This window comes from Budorcas taxicolor, chromosome 1, assembly GCF_023091745.1.
Source record: "Budorcas taxicolor isolate Tak-1 chromosome 1, Takin1.1, whole genome shotgun sequence".
NCBI classification, from domain to species: Eukaryota; Metazoa; Chordata; class Mammalia; order Artiodactyla; family Bovidae; genus Budorcas; species Budorcas taxicolor.
In genome coordinates, this window is record NC_068910.1 from 45,003,191 (window position 1) to 45,026,637 (window position 23,447).

At 42.1% G+C, this 23,447-nt stretch overlaps 1 protein-coding gene and 1 non-coding gene across 2 annotated transcripts in view; both read right to left on the reverse strand.

The window, feature by feature from the left end:
• ABHD5 (abhydrolase domain containing 5, lysophosphatidic acid acyltransferase) overlaps nucleotides 1-22,305 on the reverse strand; it is a 38,736-nt gene extending 16,431 nt beyond the window's left edge. The window contains exons 1-2 of the mRNA XM_052636838.1: nucleotides 22,184-22,305; nucleotides 1,557-1,642 (exon numbers count right to left, since the gene is read on the reverse strand). Of these exons, the coding sequence (XP_052492798.1) occupies nucleotides 1,557-1,642; nucleotides 22,184-22,230 (133 nt within the window). The 5' untranslated portion in view covers nucleotides 22,231-22,305. The remainder of the gene's footprint in view (nucleotides 1-1,556; nucleotides 1,643-22,183) is intronic.
• On the reverse strand, nucleotides 15,026-15,136 carry LOC128057992 (U6 spliceosomal RNA). Its single transcript, XR_008200382.1, has one exon. It is a non-coding gene; the product is annotated as a U6 spliceosomal RNA (small nuclear RNA).
• Nucleotides 22,306-23,447: the final 1,142 nt, after the last annotated feature.

Sequence of the window (23,447 nt, forward strand, 5' to 3'; positions counted from 1 at the left end):
GAGAGGGAGGTGAGCTGGCGTTAGTGCCAAGCCCAACCACACTGGCATTTTGAACACAGATATCGTGTGAGTATTCCTATAAAAACTGCCTGAGACCTCTATGAGAGCTCATCTCCCTGTATTAGTTGGTGCTCCTGTGTCTGACATCGGAGCAGGGGCCGATTCTCCTATTTGCATCCCTAGAACCTAGCAGGAGGAAATCATTATGTTCATTAGACATATGAAATGAGTTCCTAGTGCTCCTGACCTTTTTTTTAAAAAAAAAAATCTCCTGACAAGAATTTTTTCACTTAGTAAACCACAATGACAACCTTCCCAGCTTTGGAGAGAACAAGATTACCCAATGGAGTTTCATGTTAAAAATACACGTAAAAAGGCTAACTGTCCCCCTCCAGGGATATATCCAGTTACGGTCACTTATTCCTGAATCATTCAAATTTACAACAAAATTCATTTGTGGCAGAGAGGATGAAAAACAGGTGTAAGTAACTGCACAAACATACACAATAATCACAGATGTACACCACTTAACCTCCTCCTCTAAACAAAACTGCACAGTAAACAACATTACTTGAAAGTATATCCACAGATACGAAGGAATACTCTGAGAGTACACCTGTGGGTACACTTCAGCACTCACAAGAAACAACAAAAACGAAAAAGTTTCCATACTATGATGTCAACATCAAGAATCCTACAATCCTAGAACCAGGAAGAATTCTAAGGATCACCACACCCACTTCCTCTTACAGGCAAAAGCTAGGAGACAGAGAACGGGCTTGCCCAAGATCCTGTAAGCCCCGGCTGCTCCTGGGCCTAGACGAGGTCACAGGGCTGTCCTCCACCATCTGTTCCAAAGGCAAGGCTGCTCGCGCTGCAGCACCTGCAGGCTGCTCTCAAAGCACAGTCTGGGGGCCTCTGGTGAGCTGGGGACCCTTTGGAGAGGCCTTCCCAGGTCAAAACTATTTTCGAAACAGTCTCAGACTTTACCTGTTTTTTCCACTCTCATTCTCAGATGGGTATACACTGGAGCCTTCCAGAGAACACATGGTAAGTGATGACCAACAGTCTAAATGCAGAAGCACATATAGGCATCCAGGGATCTTACCTTAAGCCAGACATTAAACAGAGCTGTAAACTTGTAAACAATGTTACTTGTCTCCATACATTTGTTCAGAAAGTAGCTATTTTTAGAAAACTTATTTAAGCTTCGGTGCATTTATTGCTAGGGTTTTTAAGTAAATTAATAAGTTACCATAGTTTAAATTATACAGTTTTAATTTTTAATACAGTAACTACTGATAGCTATAACCACTAAACAAACACCCTAGGGGTACTTCTTAATTGAAGAGTATAAAAGGACTTCAAGACCAGAAGGTTTGAGAACCCTTGCCTTCTTTCCACACTTACACACACTGATGACATGAAAAAGGAAAAAAAATTCTTTTGCCAACAACTAACACACAACAGAATCTTATCTTCAGTTTCAAGGCAATGCAATATATTGGACCTATTTTAGTAAACAGTTCAGTTCATTTATAAGAAGAAAACCTTACATTTTAAAATTTTCTCTTCAGCTTCTTTAAGGTGTGAGGTTGATGTAGGGCACCATGTGGGAAGCCAACCAGTTAGCCATCCTGACCTAGAGCATCAAAACAAAATACAAAGAGGTGAGTTCATGCTCTTCTCAACTCCCAACTGTTACACAAAGAGAAGACAAGCAGAATAGAAAGTTCACTGTCTGTGTGATGAGGGAGCTGTCTGCAGGTGACAAATTCACCAAATAGGCACAAAGCATTGTGATAAAGAACTGAGACACAGACACCTTCAACCTGAAAGCCTCCATGTAGATCTCGAAGTCCATCTTACCTTCATGGACAGTCACGCTCCACGCAGTCAAGTAGACTAAAAATGGACAGAACAAGAAAAGAGAAAAAAGGCACCCCCTCCCCACCCCACTGCAAGACAGTTTCTCATCAGGGCGGAAGAATAAGAAGTCAAAGACCATGAGTTCGATCATTTCAATGGCAGGATCGCAGCAAATATAAAACACTTTCTATGAGGGCAGAGAGAAGAGAAATCTTATTAAAGAATGAGATTTTAAAAAAAAAAGGCTTCAAATCTTATGATTAAGAGTAGAACACATTCCTAAAACAAACGCAGAGGTTGGGCCCATGTTAAATCTACCATAGCATGACCGGGTTAAGTATTAAAAGCTTTGGGTTCCAGCAAACAGCAAATGATGAGAATGTCCCAGGCATCTATCTGGCGGAAGGTAGCTAGACAGAGAACAAGCAAGCAGGCCTTGGGCAAGAGGTGAGGAAAGGTACAGTGAGGCTCGTAGCAAACCCAACAGAGAGGGAGCCTTCAGGTCCTGACTCAGCAGCAGAACGCAGAGACACATCCTGGCATGACGCCGGACATCAGCGGCCACCTGACAGCTCCCAAGAGCTCAGCACTTGACCAGTATCGCTTAAAGTGTGACCCTTCTCATGAGAGAAAATGAATTCGAGAAGACGAAGCAGATTCCGGAGGAGACGCAACAGCCAGAATGAAGGCTCAGGCACAGGGATGGAGACAAGAAGATGAGGAATAATGAAAAATTAAACCAGGTGAGGGTAAGAACTTACAACTAGAAGACTGAATAAGTTCTGGAGACTGAATGCATGGCATAGTGATTACAGTCAACAATACTGTACTGTAGACTTCGTAACTAAGAGACTAGATATAAATGTTCTCACCACACACAAAAAAGAGAATTATGAGATATGGTAGAGCTGATAGCCAAGCTATGGTGGGAATCATGCTGCAATATATAAATGGATAAATCAACATGCTGTATATCTTGAACTTAACAATGCTACATGTTAATTATATCTCAATTTTAAAAATAAAAAAAGCAAAAAAAATCTAATGGAAGAAACAGGAGACCCAACAATTCTAATACATGATAGAATGAACTCACTCCACAGTTCCTTATTAAGCACACAATACTATTTATGGAACTATTCTATTCACTTGGGGCGTTATCAGTTACCAAACAGAGCTAACAATGATTTATTCTCCCTAAAGGGATCAGGAAGTTGCTTTTGGACTGGATCTTCACAAATAGAGTATTTCTTTCTTTTAAAAAAAAAAAATATTTTATTGAAGTATAGTGGACTTACAATGTTTCAGGTGCACAGCAAGGTAATTCAGTTATACAAATACACATATATTATTTTTGAATTTATTTTCCATCATAGGTTATTACAAGATGTTGACTACAGTTCCCTATGTTATACAGTAAACCTTTGTTGCTTGTTGCATTTCTATTTTTTAATTAGAAATCTAACATTCTATTCATACTAAATCAAACAAGTAAAATCAAAAAGTCATAATTTTTCCAATTAAGCAAAAATTCATGTTTATAAAATACATATATCATACATATATATATATGTATACAAAAGCTTTTCTACTACACTTGACAAAGGCTTGAGAAAGAACATCTCCCCCCAGAAAAAGAGATGGAAAAACTGGAGAACATAAAACTAAATGAAATGGGAGCACTGACTATGAAATAGAAAAAATGAAACAAACTAGATAAAAGTAAAAGAGCATCATATAGTCCAGTTGTTTTTAAACATGACTGCTCATTAGAAACATATCTGGAGCTCTGGAGAAAAAAAGCAATACCTGAGCATTTGTACTTTTCAAAAAATTTCAAGATAATTCTGATATGCATCTGGATTGTAAAAAGTGATGACAGGTTCTTCTATTAGATCCTAGTTTTGGTGATACAGAGTTCTGTTATTTTTCTGCTGATCAATCATGATACAATAATATTAAATGAGTAACACTCTAGTCATAGTTATGTAATCACAACAGTAAAAGATACTTATCAGTTTTCACAATCAATAGAAAATAAAAGATAATTACAACTGCAAGCCATAATTGGAAAATGATTAACAATATAAAATAACTACATACAACTTAGGGAGGGTCAAGCAGAGTGATGTGGTGAGTGGAAGGGCATACATGCACATGTTTTCATCCACCCAGCCAGTCTATGTCTTTTGGTTGGTGCATTTAATCTATTTACATTTAAGGTATTTATTGATACGTATGATCCTAGTGCCATTTTCTTAATTGTTTGGGGTTTATTTCCTGTAGATCATTCCCTTCTACTGTTTCCTGCCTAGAGAAGTTCCTTTAGCATTTGTTGTAATGCTGGTTTGGTTGTGCTGAATTCTCTTAACTTTCGCTTGTCTGAAAAGCTTTTGATTTCTCCATCAAATCTGAAGGAGTCTTGCTGAGTAGAGTATTCTTGGTTGTAGGTTCTTCCCTTTCATCACTTTAAATCCATCATGCCATTCCCTTCTGGGTTGTAGAGTTTCTGCTGAGAAATCAGCTGATAGCCTGATGGGAATTCCCATGTATGTTATTTGCCATTTTTTTCCTTTTTGGTTTTAATATTTTATCTCTGTCTTTAAATTTTGTCAGTTTGATTACTATGTGTCTCAGTGTGTTCCTCCTTGGGTTTATCCTTCCTGGGACTCTCTATGCTGCCAGAACTTGGTTGACTATTTCCTTTCCCATGTTTGGGAAGTTTCCAGCTATTATCTCTTCAAATATTTTCTCAGGTCCTTTCTCTCTTCTCCTTCTGGGACCCTGACAGTGTGAATGTTGGTGTGTTTAATGTTGTCCCAGAGGTCTCTTAGGCTGTCTCCATTTCTTTTCACTCTATTTTCTATATTCTCTTCTGTGGCAGTGATTTCCACCATTCTGTCCTCCAGGTCATCTATCCATTCTTCTGCCTGTTACTCTGCTATTGGTTCCTTCTAGTGTATTCTTCATCTCTGTTTGCTTGTTCTTTAGTTCTTCTAAGTCCTTGATAAACATTTCTTGTATCTTCTCAATCTTTGCCTCCATTCTTTTCCCAAGATCCTGGATCTTCTTCACTATCATTATTCTGAATTCTTTTTCTGAAAGGTTACCTATCTCCACTTCATTTAGTTGTTTTTCTGGGGTTTTATCTTGTCCCTTCATCTGGGACATAACTTTCTGCTTTTTCATCGCAGTTAACTTTGTGTAATAGTTTTTGTTTTAGCCGCTGCTAAACTGTGCTTCTGTCTATCCTCTGATGGATGAGGCTAAGAGGCTTGTGTAAGCTTCCTGATGGGAAGGACTGGCACGGGAAAAACTGGGTCTTGCTCTGGCAGGCAGGGCCTTGCTCAGTAAAGCTTTAATCCAATTATCTGCTGATAGGTAGGGTTGCACTCCCTCCCTGGTTGTTGTTTGGCCTGGGGCCACCCAGCCCTGGGGTCTATAGACTCTATGGTAGGATTAATGGTGAACTCCAAGAGGGTTTAGCCAAGGGAGACCTTCCAGTGCCCCCATTCCTGCAGTGAGCCCCTGCCAACCCACGCCTCCACAGGAGGCCCTCCAACACTAGTTTTGGTTCAGTCTCCAGTGGGGTTACTGCTGCTCTCCTCCGGGTCTTCGTGTGTTCAAAATTTTGTTTGTACCCTCAAAGACCGGAGTCTCTGTTTTCCCTCAGAACTCTGGAAAGGCTAGAATAGAATCCCGCTGGCCCACAAGGCCAGGTTCCCTGGGGATTCCCAGTCCCTTTGTCAGATTCTCAGGCTGGGAAGCCTCATGTAGGGTTCAGAACCTTCACAAAAGTGCGAGAATTTCATTGGCATTATTGTTCTCCAGTCTGTGCATCACCCACCTGGTGGGTTTGGGATTTTCATTTTATCGTGATCACTCCCCTCCTATCGTCTTGCTGCAACTTCTTCTTTGTCTCTGGACGTGGGGTATCTTTCTTTTGGTGGGTTCCAGCATCCTCCTGTCGATGGCTGTTCACCAGCTCGTTGCAATTTTGGTGCTCTCGCGGGAGGAGATGAGCACACAGGCTTCTACTCCACCATCCTGAACTGAAACCCGAGGATATTTCGAAAGCTGCAGTGGTGGTTCAGGCAGTCCCCGTGCAGGAAAGGCATGAGCACACGTACACAGTGAAGTATGCCGTGCATGTGGCGAGGTGACAAGGGCACTGTTTCCAATGGCTGCTCTAACAAATTACCACATGCTTCAAGCCACAGAAATTCAGTCTGTCACCGCTCTGGAGACGCGAAGCCTGAATTTAGTGTCACTGGGCTGAAACCTAGCTGCTGGCAAGGCCACCCTCCCAATGTAGGCTCTAAGGGAAAAACTCTTTCCTAGTCTCCTCACGGTTCTGGTGGCTGCTGGTATTCCTCACCCCAGAGCAACATCCCTCCAGTCACCTGTGCCCCTACTACCTGCCGTCCCACTGCCACACGTCTTCCGAAGCAGGAAGTATGTTCCAAGGTAGAGTAAACACACTCAATAAATAGTAGTTGATATTATCCTGACAACAATAGCTATGATTCACTAACATTGATGAGGCATAAAATAAGAGTTATATATAAGGTTCAGAGGGAGTGCAAAGATAAACTGACAGAGAACTGTCGTTTTACGTAAACTGCTTGTCTCAAAGGTAAGGCTACTTCTAGTTGACCTGCACTGGGAACTGCACCCTTTCTCCAGCCTTTCACTTGAAGCGTTAATGCTATTTTTGGCATTTCTTATTCTCTGTCCTCTAGACATATAACATTCCCTGTCCTCTTCCCTGGACCTGAATATCCTTGGAATATATCTCTCCCCTTCTTCCCATGATTCATTAGACTCTTATCAACCTCAGATTAGATTCCATTTCTCCCACATACCCAAAGACGATCAGATCAAGGTGGCAGGATGGACTCCTGTAATCAAGCTCTATTTTCTTAATTCTCAAGTTGTGTCCTCAAGCTCACATTTACTCATCAGTATCCTCACCTAACTGAAAGATCCCTGAAGGTAAGGACTCACTGCATGGTCAGTTTCTATCCCAATACCTAACATATTAATATACATTCACGATATGAAGTTTTTTGCTTCACCTTAAGTGTACCGGTTGCAATGAATTAGACGTGGATGACTATGAAGCTCTCCATCTTAATATATAATTGGATTACATAGATGTATGCATGTATGTCAAAATGCAGCAAATGAACACATAAAAACTTAAGCATTTCATCATAATAAAATTTTATACCAAAAAAATAAAAAGGTAAACAGTCTGAATTTGATAATTGGTTACAAAGAAGGGATAATAGAGGATTCCTAGGTTTCTGTCTGAGATGCTACCAATAACAACCGAGAATACATGAATAAGAATAGCTGTGAGGGACTTCCATAGTGGTCCAGTGGTCCAGTGGTCCACCCCTTCTAATGCCAGGGGTGTGGGTTCAATCCCTGGTTGGGGAGCTCAGACCCCACATGCCTTGTGGCTAAAAACATGACAACATAAAACAGAAGCAATAATGTGACAAATTCAATAAAGACTTTCATAATGGTTCACAACAACAACAAAAATCTTTAAAAAAGAAAAGAATAGCATTGAATAGAAAAACATGCTAAGTTCTGAACAGGTTGATACAGTACCTACCACATTTTTCTAGGGTTTGTAGGCTCATCCTACTGCATTTCCCTTCCCTATAAAACTTCTCTAGGCATTATGTATAACAGGTGCTCAATAAATAATGTTTGCTGAATGATTAAGTCACTCACAATCCAACATACTCTCAGTTCAGGCTACACCCATTTCACAGATGCGAACACTGAAGTTCAGAAATGTCAAGCAAAAAGCTCAAGGGTATACTGCTAGTAAGTTCAGTTCAGTTCAATCGCACAGTCGTGTCCGACTCTTTGCTATCCCATGAACTGCAGCACGCCAGGCCATCACCAACTCCCAGAGTCCACCCAAACCCCTGTCCATTGAGTTGGTGGTGCCACCCATAAGTAAATGACATAAAGAGAGGTGTGACTTGAACTGAGTGACTTCAAAACTCTTTTTTCTCAGGCGACCACTTTCCTTAAAACGTCTGAAGACTTGTCATTACCTACAGAACAAAGTCATATTCCTCAGACCCACACAGAAAATACTTCACATTCCATCCATAGATTAACCTCTCCCCATCTTAAGTCTTTTCACACTGTACTTTTTCAGTACCTCATAACTCCCCAATTCCACAATATTTTATGCCTCTGTGGCTCTCCCTTGGTCCAGAATGCCTTGTCTTTTCTGAGATACTTACTGTCCCTGATCCTGATGCCAAGAGTCATTAGTCACTCCTCTGACCCTTGTCACAGACACAGTTAGTAGTATTGCTCTGGTTACTCGTTTACGATATTTATCTGCTCTATTGCACTCTGAGCACAACGAATGCTAAACCCACGTTTAACATCATTCTTATATCGCCAGTGCCAGAAACACTAACTGGCTGATGGCCATGTGAGTGCGTCCTAACTGTGTGTGTGAAATGAAGGCCTTGGTCATAAGAAATAAAGGACGCGGATGAAGGAAGGCAAACGAGGATCGTTTCTATAGGCAGAGAGCACCTCCAGTACCACCGGTTCCCGTTAGAAGATAGGACGTGGGCAAGTTACAGGCCTGAACCTCCCAAAACAAAACAAAAAACAAACAAACGTCAGTGCAAAAAGGTCAATCAAGAAAAGGGTAATTAACAGAATGAACAATTTAGGAAGGTGATCAGAAGCATGGTACTTCACACTTTTTTCTTCACATACATAAAATTTTCCTTTTTATCTGCTAGTCAAATTTCTTCTTGTCTTTTTATCTTTAGATATAAAGACTTCATAGTAAGTTTCGTAACTATGTATGTACGTATGCATATGAACACACATACACACAGAGGATTACAGGACAGGACTATAAGCAGGAGTGGGCTCCCCAGGTGGCTCAGGGGGTAAAGAATCCACCTGCCAGTCCAGGAGATGCAAGAGACTCAGGTTTGATCCCTGGTTCAGGAAGATCCCCTGGAGCAGGAAATGGCAACCCATTCCAGTATCCTCCCCTGAGAAATCCCATGGACAGAGGAGTCTAGCGGGCTACAGTCCATGGGGCCACAGAAGAGTCAGACATGACTGCGTGACTGAAAAACAACATAAGCAAATGTACTTGGTCAGGTTTTCATGGCAGGTAGGTTATACTGTGGAGACAATATGTGAAAAGAAGAATGCTGGGGTTCCAGTTCTAGATGGAAGATCCTGCTCTCATCTCCTCCACGCACACACTGAATCCACCGCTATAGATGGAACAGTCTCCTCTGACAATAACCTAAACACTGGCTGAGCAAGCCCTCCATAAAAGGGGCAAACCAGAGAAAAACCACTTCGAAGCAGGTGGGAAAGGCTGAGACACAATCTCACCGTAAACGCTACTATATAGCGCAGCTACCCACAATCAGGAGGTAACGCAAAACCCAGAGCTTCTCCCTGAGGAGCAAACAGCTCATAACCCACATAGGGCTCCCTCACTTTGAAGACTGGCACCTGAAAGATGAGCCCCCAAAATGTGTGGTTTTAAGGCTCAAGGCCAGGACACACGTGGGGTGTGGCACACCAAGGAATGGTTCTCAAAGGGCTTGTGTGTAGCCTCACGGGCACCAGGATCCAGCAGCAGCCCTCTGAAAGCAACCCGGGTTCATGTGAGAGACTCACTTCCTAGTCTTAAAGTGATGGCAGAAGGGGCAGGGGCCTGCTGGGATGCTCCCCAGGGACGGAGACTGGTGGACATCATCTTCCTGCTCTCTGCCATCTTCTGTTTGCTGACCCAATTTTTAGGTTTGCTATCCATAGTCAAGGCTATGGTTTTTCCAGTGGTCATGTATGGATGTGAGAGTTGGACTGTGAAGAAAGCTGAACACCGAAGAATTGATGCTTTTGAACTGTGGTGTTGGAGAAGACTCTTGAGAGTTCCTTGGACTGCAAGGAGATTCAACCAGTCCATCCTAAAGGAGATCAGTCCTGGGTGTTCATGGAAGAACTGAAGCTGAAGCTGAAACTCCAATACTTTGGCCACCTCATGCGAAGAACTGACTCATTGGAAAAGACCCTGATGCTGGGAGGGATTGGGGGCAGGAGGAGAAGGGGACAACAGAGGATGAGATGGCTGGATGGCATCACCGACTCGATAGACATGAGTTTGGGTAAACTCCAGGAGTTGGTGATGGACAGGGAGGCCTGGCATGCTGTGATTCATGGGGTTGCAAAGAGTCGGACACGACTGAGCGACTGAACTGAACTGATCCAGAGGACACCTCTTCTTCCCCCCGGCTCTGGCGGTCAGAGGGGCTTGTGTTCCTGGGTGCCATGGGGCTGTAACAATCACAGAGACATTTCTTGAAGACTACCACCCCTAGGACACCACACAGACGAAACACATCCCTCGTCTCTTTCAGAAGAGGCCTGTTTATTAGTCCAGGAGTTTTGGCCTTAGAAGCAGGTTTCTGGTGTGGCACACATGAGCAACTACAGAGGTGCTTTCATGGAGCACAGCCTGGGGGATGCCTTTTTACACTCACCCTCTGCCTTGCTATAGCTCACCAGCATCTTCCAGAAGGGAGCTCGTCCAATCCTCCGGAGCCCTGATTTGTGTGACTGCTGTCCATGGGACACCTCCAGATCTGGGGTTTTCCCCTCTGAGGTTTTATCATGTTTTTTCATTTGAAACATATTCCTTTGTTTCCTCATTTTGCTTGATTCTCTGTGTTGGTTTCTATGCATTAGATTAAAAACAACCACTTCTCCCAGTGGTAAAGAGTTGGTTGTAGGAGATGAATCTTATTGTTCAGCCCTGCCCTAGCTCCTGGTTGTCTTTCAATCCTTTGTGATTGTCCAAGAAGCTAATTTTATTTTTACTAGTTCCCAGTAGTTGAGGGTATGCCAACACAGTGTCCCAAAGGGGAGGATCTCAGTCAGCACCTAGATTTAGGCTGGTTGGAAGCCAAACACTCAGGTATCAGTTTTTAAAGAACATAACAAAAACAAAAATAAACAAGTGCAACTACATTAAAGTAAAAAGCTTCTGTGCAGCAAAGGAAACCCTCAACAAAACAAAAAGGCAACCTACAAAATGGGAGAAAACATCTGAAAATCATAAATTTGATAAGAGGTTAATATCCAAAATACATAAAGAACTCACGCAACTCAAGAGAAAAAAAAAAAAAAGTCCAGTTAAAAATCGGGCAGAGGATCTGAATACACTTTTTGCCAAAGAAAACATACAGATGGCAAACAGACAGATGGCAAACAGACAGATGAAAAGATGCTCAGATCACTAACATTGGAAAAATGTAAAACAAAACCATAATGAGATATCCTCTCACACTTGTTAGAATGGCTATCATCAAAAAGGTAAGAAAGAAAAAATGTTAGAGATAATATGGAGAAAAAGGAACCCTTGCACACTGTTGGTGGAAAATAGTATGAAGTTTCCTCAAAAAATAAAACTACCCTAGGATCCAGCAGTTCCACTTCTGGGTATTTATCTGAAGACAAAACAAGTAACTTGAAAAGATATATGCACCCCAGTGTTCACAGAAGCATTATCTACAATACAATGGCCAAGATATGGAAAAAAACCTAAGTGTTCATCAACAAACTGATAGAGAAAGAGTGTACGTTACACAAAACATATGCATAATGGAATATTATTCAGCCATAAAAAAGAATGAAATATTAACATTTGTACAACATGGGTGAACCTAGGGGTATCATGCTACATGAAATTAAGTCAGACAGAGAAAGACAAATTCATATGATCCCACTTATATGTGGAATCTTTCAAAATAACTATAACAACAATAAGCTCAGAGGTAAATGGGTGGTTGACAGAGGAGGAGAGTGGGGAAAATGGGTGAAGGGGGTAAAGTATAAATAAGCTATACAATGAGTAAGTCATGGGGATGCAATGCAGAGCATGGCAGCTATAGTTACTGTACTGTACTGCACTGCATATTTGAAAGCTAAGAGAGCAAATCTAAAAAAGTTGTCATCACAAGAAAAAAATTCTGTAACTTTGCATGGTAAACTAGACTGACTGTGATAATCATTTCGCAATATATAAAAATACCAAATCATTATGTTATACCCCTGAAACAAATACAAAGATGTCTGTCAATTATACCTCAGTAATAAAAAAAGGATAGAACAGAAGATCCATAATAGCCTATATTAAAATGAGGCTCCAATCTAACATTCTCTGCAACCCGTTTCAAATCTTCTGAATTAACAGGAGGTAAGACCTCTAGGCATCTCTGACAAATGCTACCTATAACTTATTATCAAGGTATCAAGATAACAGAAAGCATTACTACTATCAGATTATTTGCAAATATGCAAACTATTGACAAATTATAAAGGAAAAACAACTCAAGTCTTCAGCAATGAAATTTTCAATTTATTCAACGGCCTGCTAAGCTGCAACTAAAACTATTGTTTTTTAGTTGCAGCTTAACAGGCAACTAAAAGAATCTCATGCTCTTCAGGGTTAAAATTAAAAAAAAAAGTTCTTGACAAGATGGTCATCAACATCTATGTCTGGCCACAAGTACATGAATTAGTACCAATAGGAAGTTACTCACAACTCAATTTCATTAATTTTTTTCAGCAAATATCCCTCAATAACAGCACAGTTCTTGGCCAAAGAGAATCAGGCCAGTGGTGGCTCAGATGGTAAAGCGTCTGCCTACAATGTGGGAGACCTGGGTTTGATCCCTGGGTCAGGAAGTTCCCGGGAGAAGGAAATGGCAACCCACTCCATACTCTTGCCTAGAAAATCCCATGGATGGAAGACCCTGGTGTCCATGGGATCACAAAGAGTCAGACACGACTGAGTGACTTCACTTTCTTTCTTTCTACAACAAAAACAACAAATACAAGTAAAATGAACTATATCTACTATTGTTCCCCCTCACATCATAGACACATTGGGGCAGAGGAAACACAAATGCAATCTTTGTTTCAGTATTCAAATTATATATAAAAAATTTCAGTTTCTTTATGCCTCCTATGCACAAGGCACTAGAATTTAAAATGCGACGCGGCAGCCGTTAATACAGGAATCATGCCTACCTTCACCTATTCATCACTCATCACAAAACCAATTTTTAAGGGATAGGATTGTCTTGTCTCTGCATTTTGCTTCCCAGTGATTGCCTTAACTCAAAGAGAAGGGGCAAAATAATGTTTTTATGTTTGCAAGGCTTTTTATTGGATTACATTAAAAACAATGGCTCTTCAACCACAAGAGGGGCCAATAATAACTCTCTAGGTTTTTTACAGCAGCTTTTTCAAGTAGATAATTTTTTTTAAGTGGAGTTTTTCTAAAGTATATTTAAACTGAAAAATATATATTTAACAAAATACATTAAAAGTTCATCTTCACTGTTAATGGAACTCTCTTCCCTTGGGCCTCGTGTTTCTGTCTCATCAGTTTTTGCCTTAACTAGATGACAATGTTTTATATAAATTGCCTTAATTTTTTTCTTATTCTACAGGATTGAGTGTTAGTGCATATAGGCTCAAAAGCACATTTTTAAAGAGTGACAGCAAGGTCTACCTTTTCCTCCCTTCAGTTTATAAGCTTTTGCTCATGAGTTCCCACACCTTAGCTGGCAACCTCTATGATTCAACTCTTTAAAACACCCATCCAACCTCACTTCCTGTCTTTGGGGTAAATTGACTTCATCTTCAAAGAAACCCTTTGCCTCTTCCACAAAATCTCCTATGCCATTCAGAGTTGTTTTTGCATTTCTCGGCTTACTGTGTGCAAGACTGAGATTGGAACTAAGCACACAGTCTGAGGTTTGTCAGATGTCCAGCCATACTTCTGAGGGCACAAAGTCCAAAAGAACAACTCAATTTACCATGGCCATGATACAGTGAACAAGATACAGGGCTGCCTCCTCAGAACTTTGGGAAATACACGGAAATGCAAAAATTAACTTCTCTAATAAGCAGATAAACAGTAAATACCATCATACTTTGCTGAGGCCCTGACTTCAGAAGAGATGAAAAGTGTCAGCTGTAATATAAAGATAAGACATTCACGATAGGGACTCTATCTATCTATGGCATCAGGAAGATTTTATCATACACTGACTTATCTATTGAGAACCAACCTCATTAGGAAGGCTGAGGACTCAAGCCCCAAAGCATCTAAACAAAATACTAAATAAACTTGCTTTGCAACCTGTAACATGTAAGCAATACTTTTAGTGAGCAGACTTCTCAGTAACAAAAGCTTTAAAACACCATACCAAAGGTGGCAACTCTAAGGAAAGCCAATAAGATGTGCTCAGCATATGAACAGTTTGTTAACTCAAGAATCTGATTTTAAGTATCCCGAGTTCTAAAATAAAAACTGAAACTTTTCCCCTGAATTTTCTATGTACTCTTTCTCTCTCTCTCTTTTTTAAAAATAGCATTAACATTGTACTTGTATCCTAGGCTATCAACATTTAAATTTCCTAGTAATTCCTGTTTTCTTCTCTAAGGCATTTGACTATCCATAGTATTACTAAATCTGAATTGCACAAACTGTAAATATTGTGAAACAGTGAAAGAGGTTTCAAAGTATTCTGAAGAAAATATACAGAAGTCTGGTCAGTTTCCACATAGTTTTTGGCTACTTAAATAACATTTCTAATTAGGTTACAAGTAAAGAGAATTTCATTATATTACAGGTTTGTTTAAAATGGCCTATACTGACTGGTACTATCAAGAAAGAAAAACTTACGTTTATTACTGCTCTCTATAAGCTACTCTAAGCAAGTATTCTATCTACCTCATTTAGAGAAACTATGAGGTTTTCATTTTTATTATAAATATCCAAACTGATTAGAGTTATAAATATATGTATTCCTCTGAAATAATTCCTTAACCAGTGAATGACTGAAAACTTCCAGAGTGAAAATGATAACCCTTGGGCAAATAAAGACCTTTTTTCCCCTGGAAAATGACTTCTTAAATCCTACCCAGGAAAAGAAGAAGAAAAAAAAAGAGTATGTCTCACATAAGTCATAATTTAAATGATTAACATGCCATTTTTTTTGTTGTTACTTTTATAGTTTTATTTTTGTGTACAGATCTGCTTAACAATCAGTCAATTTCTAAAAATATGGAACGCTTCACGAATTTGTGTGTCATCCTTGTGTAGGGGCCATGCTAATCTTCTCTGTTATTATTCCAATTTTATTAGTATATGTGTTGCCGAAGCGAGCACTGAACGTCTATTATAAATAATATAGACTTTAAGGACTCATTCAGAGGCACATTTTATTCTGAAATGTGTTAGTCAGTGTTGTTTTTACTAAGTGTACCACCCATGGGACTTTAAAATCTCTTGTTAGGTTCTTTGTCACAGGAATGACATCTGCATTTGCTGGTCTGTAACTGGCATTTTGGAGAACAGGCGAAACAGTGAAGCATGGTTCCCTGTTGGTTCATCCAAGGTCAAGGAGAAGAACCATATTCACAATTCTCTGATATAATTTACGTTTATGATTCTAACTGCTCAAACTCATCCTAGTCAAATTTAAACTTTGAATTTCTTATAACAGTATCTATTGATGTACTTTGATATTTTGGAATAAAAAAATTTAAATCAACTGCAAAATGAATAATCAAGTACTAGGATTTTTTATCCTAATGTTTGTGTCAGCATAAATTTAGAACAGTTGAAATGTTTAATTCTTAAAATGTTATTGAAACTTTCTATTTATAAAGCCCCTTTGGGCTCAACCAGACATTTGAGCAACACAAAAGCTCTGTCTTCAATGATCTGACAAAACAAGGACAGAAAAACGATACTACAGGACATGATGGAGGCGCCATAAAGAAAGTGCAGGAAAACACCATGGATCTTAAAAGAAGGGAGATCACCCTCTGTTTGGGGTCAGAGAAATCAACTTGAACCAAGTCATGGAAAAATGGGAGGTAAGCAAGGCACATGTGTAGGAAACAATGAAAGACACAGCTTGGCTTGAGCCCAGAGCACAGGAAGGAAATAAGACTCCAAAGTTAGCAGCCTCACCGCCTGCAAAGGGCTTGGAAGTCAGGCTGAGGACATATAATACCACCACACTGGGTGTGCAACTGACTGCATGAGTGCTCACAGTGTCTGACTCTTTGCCACCCCATGGACTGTAGCCCCCAGGCTCCTCTGTCCAAGGAATTTTCCAGGCAAGAATACTGGAGTGAGTTGCCATTTCCTTCTCCAGGGGATCTTCCTGATCCAGGAACCGAACCCGCATTTCCTGCATCTTCTGCACTGGCAGGCGGATTCTTTACCACTGAGCCACCTGGGAAGCCCTCTACTGTGGGTGGTTGTGCTACATACTAGACTGTGCCTCTTGGGAGTGTAAAAGTAACTAACTTTCCATAAGTTATGTGGAAAGCATGGGCACAGAACATTGAGGCCCCCAGCTGACAATGGGGCTGGAAAGGTGATGTTGCACTTAGAGGCTACTGGACGTGGTAATAGATTCTGTGTTTGGATCAATGGAGGTGGGGGAGGGAGAGTGAAAAGACAGTACCACATTTCTTAATCTGGAGGACCAGAAGAACCAAAAACCTAAGTTCAATTCAGTTCAGTCGCTCAGTCATGTCCAACTCTTTGGGACCCCATGGACCGCAGCACACAAGGCCTCCCTGTCCGTCACCAACTCCTGGAGTTTACAAACTCATTGAGTCGGTGATGCCATCCAACCATCTCATCTTCTGTCATCCCCTTCTCCTCCTGCCTTCAATCTTTCCCAGCATCAGGGTCTTTTCAAATGAGTCAGCTCTTCGCATCAGATGGCCAAAGTATTAGCGCTTCAGCTTCAACATCAGTTCTTCCATTGAACACTCAGGACTGATCTCCTTTAGGATGGACTGGTTGGATCTCCTCACAGTCCAAGGGACTCTTAAGAGTCTTCTCCAACACCACAGTTCAAAAGCATCAATTCTTCGGTGATCAGCTTTCTTTATAGTCCAACTCTCACATCCATACATGACCACTGGAAAAACCATAGCTTTGACTAGATGGACCTGTGTTGGCAAAGTCATGTCTCTGCTTTTGAATATGCTGTCTAGGTTGGTCATAACTTTCCTTCCAAGGAGTAACCGTCTTTTAATTTCATGGCTGCAGTCACCATCTGTAGTGATTCTGGAGCCCCAGAAAATAAAGTCAGCCACTCTTTCCACTGTTTCCCCATCTATTTGCCATGAAGTGATAGGACCAGATGCCATGATCTTAGCTTTCTGAATGTTGAGCTTTAAGCCAATTTTTTCACTCTCCTCTTTCACTTTCATCAAGAGGCTCTTTAGTTCTTCACTTTCTACCATAAGGGTGGTGTCATCTGCCTATCTGAGGTTATTGATATTTCTCCCGGCAATCTTGATTCCAGCTTGTGCTTCATCCAGCCTGACATTTTGCATGATGTACTCTGCATATAAGTTAAACAAGCAGTGTGACAATATACAACCTTTACGTACTCCTTTTCCTACTTGGAACCAGTCTGTTGTTCCATGTCCAGTTCTAACTGTTGCTTCCTGACCTGCATACAGATTTCTCAAGAGGCAGGTCAGGTAGACTGGTATTTCTATCTCTTGAAGAATTTTCCACAGTTTGTTGTGATTCACATAGTCAAAGGCTTTGGCAAAGTCAATAAAGCAGAAATGGATGTTTTTCTGGAACTCTCTTGCTTTTTCCATGATCCAGTGGATGTTGGCAATTTGATCTCTGGTTCCTCTGCCTTTTCTAAAACCAGCTTGAACATCAGGAATTTCACGGTTCATGTACTGCTGAAGCCTGGCTTGGAGGATTTTGAGCATTACTTTGTTAGTGTGTGAGATGAGTGCAATTATGTGGTAGTTTGAGCATTCTTTGGCATTGCCTTTCTTTGGGATTGGAATGAAAACTGACCTTTTCCAGTCCTGTGGCCACTGCTGAGTTTTCCATGTTTGCTGGCATATTGAGTGCAGCACTTTCACAGCATCATCTTTCAGGATTTGAAATAGCTCAACTAGAATTCCATCACCTCCACTAGTTTTGTTCATAGTGATGCTTCCTTAGGCCCACCTGACTTCACATTCCAGGATGTCTGGCTCTAGGTGAGTGATCACACCATCATGATTATCTGGGTAATACCTAAGTACCTAAATACCCTAACAAAAACAGGAAGTTGAGGAGGTGCTCTGAGCTTTTTGTATGGTTTAGTTCAAGGGAAGGAGGTGCAAATGAGATCCTGGTTGGGACTTGTTACATTTGAAAAACCAGTTGCAAACATTTGATAATTTGATACACAATTAGAAACATCACTAGAATACTGAAGAAGGCTTCATCCTAAGGAGTTCTGAGCCCTCCCTACAGACAGGATAGCTCAAGCAGTTGTGAGTAAAAAACACAATGAAAACATAGATGGAGACAGAATCTCAGAGAGTGAATGGGGGTAAAAAACAAAATTAACTACTGGTCTCAGGTAAGACAAAAAGCAAAATGTCATGAGTTAGAATGTCTGATAAAAGTCTCCAAAGAGAGTAGCTATCTTTAGTGTCAAACACTAAAAAGGACCCAAGAAAGGTAAGTATTAAGAAAAATACAAGTCCACTGGAATGTGACCCTGAGGAGTTCTGTGATTTTTAAGAAGTCAAGAGGTAAGGATTTGGAAAGGGGAGATGGCAACAGAGAGGGGTCACTGATCTGAGAAGTCTTTTAAAAGATAGGAGAGTGGATTTCTCTATCTTATCTCCAAGGCAAAAAACCACAATCAAACTCTAATGAAAATCCAGTAGGGTAAACCCACTGGAGAGGAAGGGGGAAAAATCCCTTATTTATACTATTTGATGATTTCCATCATGTAAGTACAACCACCATGACTGATTTCAAGTTGCCAACTGCTGGCAAAATTCCTGAAATTTTAGCAATAACTCTAGACCACCACTGCAAATTGGCTAGTCTATGGTCTACTCTGCAACCACGCAATTCCATGACAGCTTTCCTCTAAACCCAACTGATAATTAAACATTCTCTGGGACAAACCTTGCAGTAATTAACAGAAGTCTACCTAACTCTTGTTACATATTGCTTTCTCAACAGTACTGCAACTGAAAAGGATTAGATGTTGAAAACCAAATGGCTCCAAGGCATGCCCGTCTACACTAGGAATGAAAGGCTAAGAATCATATGATCCAAAAAGCCTTTGCGGCTTCTCAGCGTGGCTCAGTGGTAAAGAATCCGTCTGCAAACCAGGATATGTGGGTTTGATCCCTGAGTCCGGAAGACCCCCCTGGAGAAGGAAATGGCAACTCACTCTAGCATTCTTGCCTGGGAAATCCCATGGACAGAGGAACCTGGGCGGGGGGGGGGGGGGGGGGGGGGGGGGGGGGGGGGGGGGGGCTAGAGTTAAAAGGATTGCAAAGAGTTGGACATGATTTAGCAAGTGAAGAACAAAGAGCCTTCAAATGACCATTGACTGTTTTATAATTGTTTCCTTTGTTAATACCATTCCCCCATCTAAACCTGAAACGTCTTAAAAATAAGGAACTGGATTCAAAGACTTCAGTTTTCTCACAATCCACTTTGCTCTTGGGACAGCTGACTGCTGATTAACCAACAACAAAAAAATTAAAGTGAGCTCTGTATCAATGCAGGACTAAATAACAAAGTATCAGTGAAGCAAAGGAAATAAGAACTAAACATCCTAGTAAGCCCAATCCCAGTGAGAAGCAAGCAGATGGGGGAAAGCTCCTTAGACTAAATCCAGATGGGGAGGGAGTTCCAATCTACTCCCACTACTCACTGGTGGAGTGCCAGCTGCAGTCCCAGCTGCAGCTGCATCCGAAAAATGGGTACAGTAATACCTAGCACATAGGCTATACCTTAAGGTTTAATATGAATACATTAGGGAGCATCCAGCATAAGCAGGTACTTGCTTAACAGAATTCACAAGGTCACACCAGCTTATATACTGGATACTGCTCAAGTGTATCATCAAGAGCACCAAAGAGGCCCACCTCTAACAAGGGCCTATGACTGGTCAGCTGCTAAGGATAGTTTATAGTCTATCTACAGGGACCTCCTGCTGTCAACCAAAACCGTAAATTCCTTTCCTGGGTGTGCCCTGGACTTGCAAGCCTCCCAACAACATGGCGGCAAAAGAGATCCCATAAAAGTAGTCTCAGAGCCAAAAATGTTGTGACAAACTAGATGGTGATAAGCTAACAGGTTCCTACTTGTGATGACATGACATTAGGCATCTTACCTCAACAAGTAAGTTCATCAACAAACCAAAACAACAGACTTGTGAAGTGAAGTGAGTGACTCACAAAAACAAAGAAAGTCAAGGGAAGAACCTAGTTTCTAGTATTTCACAACTTTTCCCTTCTGTCATCTTTCCAAACACCCCATCTATCATGGGACTTTATATTACCCTCTGTCATTTAGGTTATGTTTCATAACAAAATTTCTCCCAGCATCTGAAGTAGAACTGTTGTCAAAATATTAAACACATAGGGGGATTAGCATATGTTTATTTACTTTCCAATCTGAATGACTGGCCTTGAGAAATAAGACAATAATGTTCATAGCAATGTAATTTTTCCACTAATTAACTGCTCTTCATCTACTGCCAAGTGCATGAAACTACAGATAGAAAACAATAAAATAAACAATATTTTTGTATATCAAAAAGTTTCCCATTAGAACCCTCCTAACTGTTGATGGGAATGTAAACTGGTGCAGCCACTATGGAAAACTGCATGGAGGTTCCTTAAAAAGAACATATGATCCAGCAATCCCACTCCTGGGGATATATTTAGAAAAGATGAAAACTCTAATTTCAAAAGATGTATGCACCCCAATATTCACAGTAGCACTATTTATTAAGTCCTAGCAGACAGGAAAGTAACCTAAATGTCCATCAACAGATGAATGAATAAAGAAAATGTGATGTATATATATACACACATACACACAAGGGAACACTGACCTTAAAAAAAGAATGAAAAATCGTCATTTGCAGAAACATGGATGGACCTAGAGATTACCATACTAACGGAACAAAATCAGAGAAAGACAGGTATCACAGGATATCCCTTACATGTGGAATAAAAAAAAATGATAAAAATGAACTTATTTACAAAACAGAAACAGACTCAAATATAGAATACGAATTTATGAATTCCAAAAGGGAAAGGGGGGAGGGATAAATTAGGAGTTTAGGATTAACAGATACACACCACTATAAATATAACAGATAAACAAGAACCTACTGTATGGCACAGGGAACTATTTTCAATACCCTGTAATGACCTACAATGGAAAAGAATCTGAAAAGAATATATTTTTTTTTCCTGCACTGAATCACTTTAATGTACACCTGAACACAATATAGCAAATCACTTGTACTCTAATAAATTTTTTTAAAAAAAGCTTCCAAAAAAAAAAAAAAAAGCTTCCCACTAAACATCTTTCTCCCACTTTCATAAAAGTTTCTACATATGTGTCTTCTGAAAACCAAACACACACATTTCTTCAGTAACACCAGACCATTTGGAAGCAAAGGAAGATCTCTGTTTGAGAGATCATTGAGTGAGCTTGTTATCCATATCGTGTTAACTTTCTTCCTGTAAACTATCGGGTAAATTACACATTTTCTGAAAACTCCACCAGCCCCTTTCCCCCACTCTGCGTTCCGCCTCCCCCCGACAGCCCCTTCCGACCCGCGGCTTCTGGGGTGAACCTGGACTCTCGGTCCACCACTGCTCCGAGGAAGCGCCGCCCCTTCCTCAGGCTCCGGAGACACCCGGCCGGACAGCACTTTCGCCCTCACTCCCGGGTGCACCGAGCGCAGCGCTTAACTGAGGTCGGAAGCCGTGCTCGGAAGCGGACAGAGTGACTCGGCCGTTTCCCGTGACTCGAGTCAAGTGCAGCGACGCCGCTCAGCGCCCGTGGGTCCAGCTGGGGCAGGGCTGGGGTCCGCAGCCGTCTCTGCCGCAAAACTGCCCTCAGCAGGGCTGGGTGCCCAGCCACTCCCGCAGCCGCCCGGCGGAGCCGCTCACACGACCCCGCGGGACCCGTCGGCGTGGGGGTCAAGCGGCCTCCTGGCGCAGCCGGGGTCACATTCAGACCCCAAGGGCGCCCGCTGAGGGCAGAGCGGGGCCAGAAGCTTCTCTTCCGCGCGCCGAGCGGATTCGCGCCGGGGCGGGACAACCGAACGACCGGGCAGGTTAGAGCCCTTAGCACTGCCCGCGCGCCCGAGCCAGACGCAGCTCCCGCTGCACTGACCTCTCGCTCGGGTCGGCCGAGTCCACCTCCTCCTCCTCTGCCGCCATGGCTGCCGCGCCACTGTCAGACACTGCCTCCTAGCCGGCTGACAGGCCGACTGGGACACTCGGGGCCGCGGCCGCCTTAAGGCCGCCGCCCGCGCATGCGTCGCCCGCCCACTCGCAGGACAGGATGGCGCGGCAGTGCGCGTGCGCGTGCCGGGCCATGCCGCCCCACCCACCAGCCACGCCAGCGTCATCCTGTCTGACGCGCTCTGCTCTGAGCGCTAGGCGGGACCATCCACCTGCAGGAAACCGGCGAGACTCGTCCAGCAGCGTTAGGCGGTAACCAGCTTCAATAATGACCGTATTAATGCATCATCCGCTGATATTGAGTGTCAGGTGCTGGGCACTGGACTAGTACCTAGCAGTACCTTGGGGACTGAGGCGCGACTTGCTCAGAAAGAGCCCGGCTAGCATTCAGTAAATGTTGCATTCTCGAATGGAAATGGTTTGGTGGAGGAGCTGAGTGGCCTTCGGCCGGCCCTTCTCCGCAGATGGGTGGCCAGAGGGAGAGGGCACTGACCTTTTAGTCACTCGGTATTCACTGATAATGCGGGACACTACTCCAGACCCTGGAGTTACAGCAGTGACCAATACCAGCAGCCCCTGTCCATCCCCGCTCTCTGTACACAAGGGAGGGGTGAGAAGAGTCAGCGTTTAGATACCTAAGAGTTCTTGAGGGGACATCACTAATGTAAATATCAAAATTTCTTGACCTGTTTTCAAGTCTTTTAGCTATCAGATACTGCCTGCATTTGTATTGCTATCGCTGCCTACCGTTCATTCTTTCCTATTTACCATTGGCCCGCTATGTGCCCACTCTATGCTTTGTTGTTAGTCACTCAGTGGTGTCTCAGCCTTTGGGACCCCATGGACTGCAGCACTCCAGGCTTCCCTGTCCTTACCTATCTCCCGGAGTTTGCTCAGGCTCATGTCCATTGAGTCCATGATGCCATCCAACCACTCTCTTCCAGGCACTAAGAAACAATGGATTGAAATAAGACTCCCGCTTTATGGAACCTACTCTAATATAGTGGGCTTCCCAGGTGGCCGTAGTGGTAAAGAACCCACCTGCCAAGGCAGGAGACCCAGGAGACACAGGTTTGATCCCTGGGTCAGGAGGATCCTCTGGTGGAGGAGATGCCAACCCACCCCACTATTCTTGCATGGAGAATCCCATGGACAGGGAGCCTGGCGGGCTACAGTCCATAGGATGACAAAGA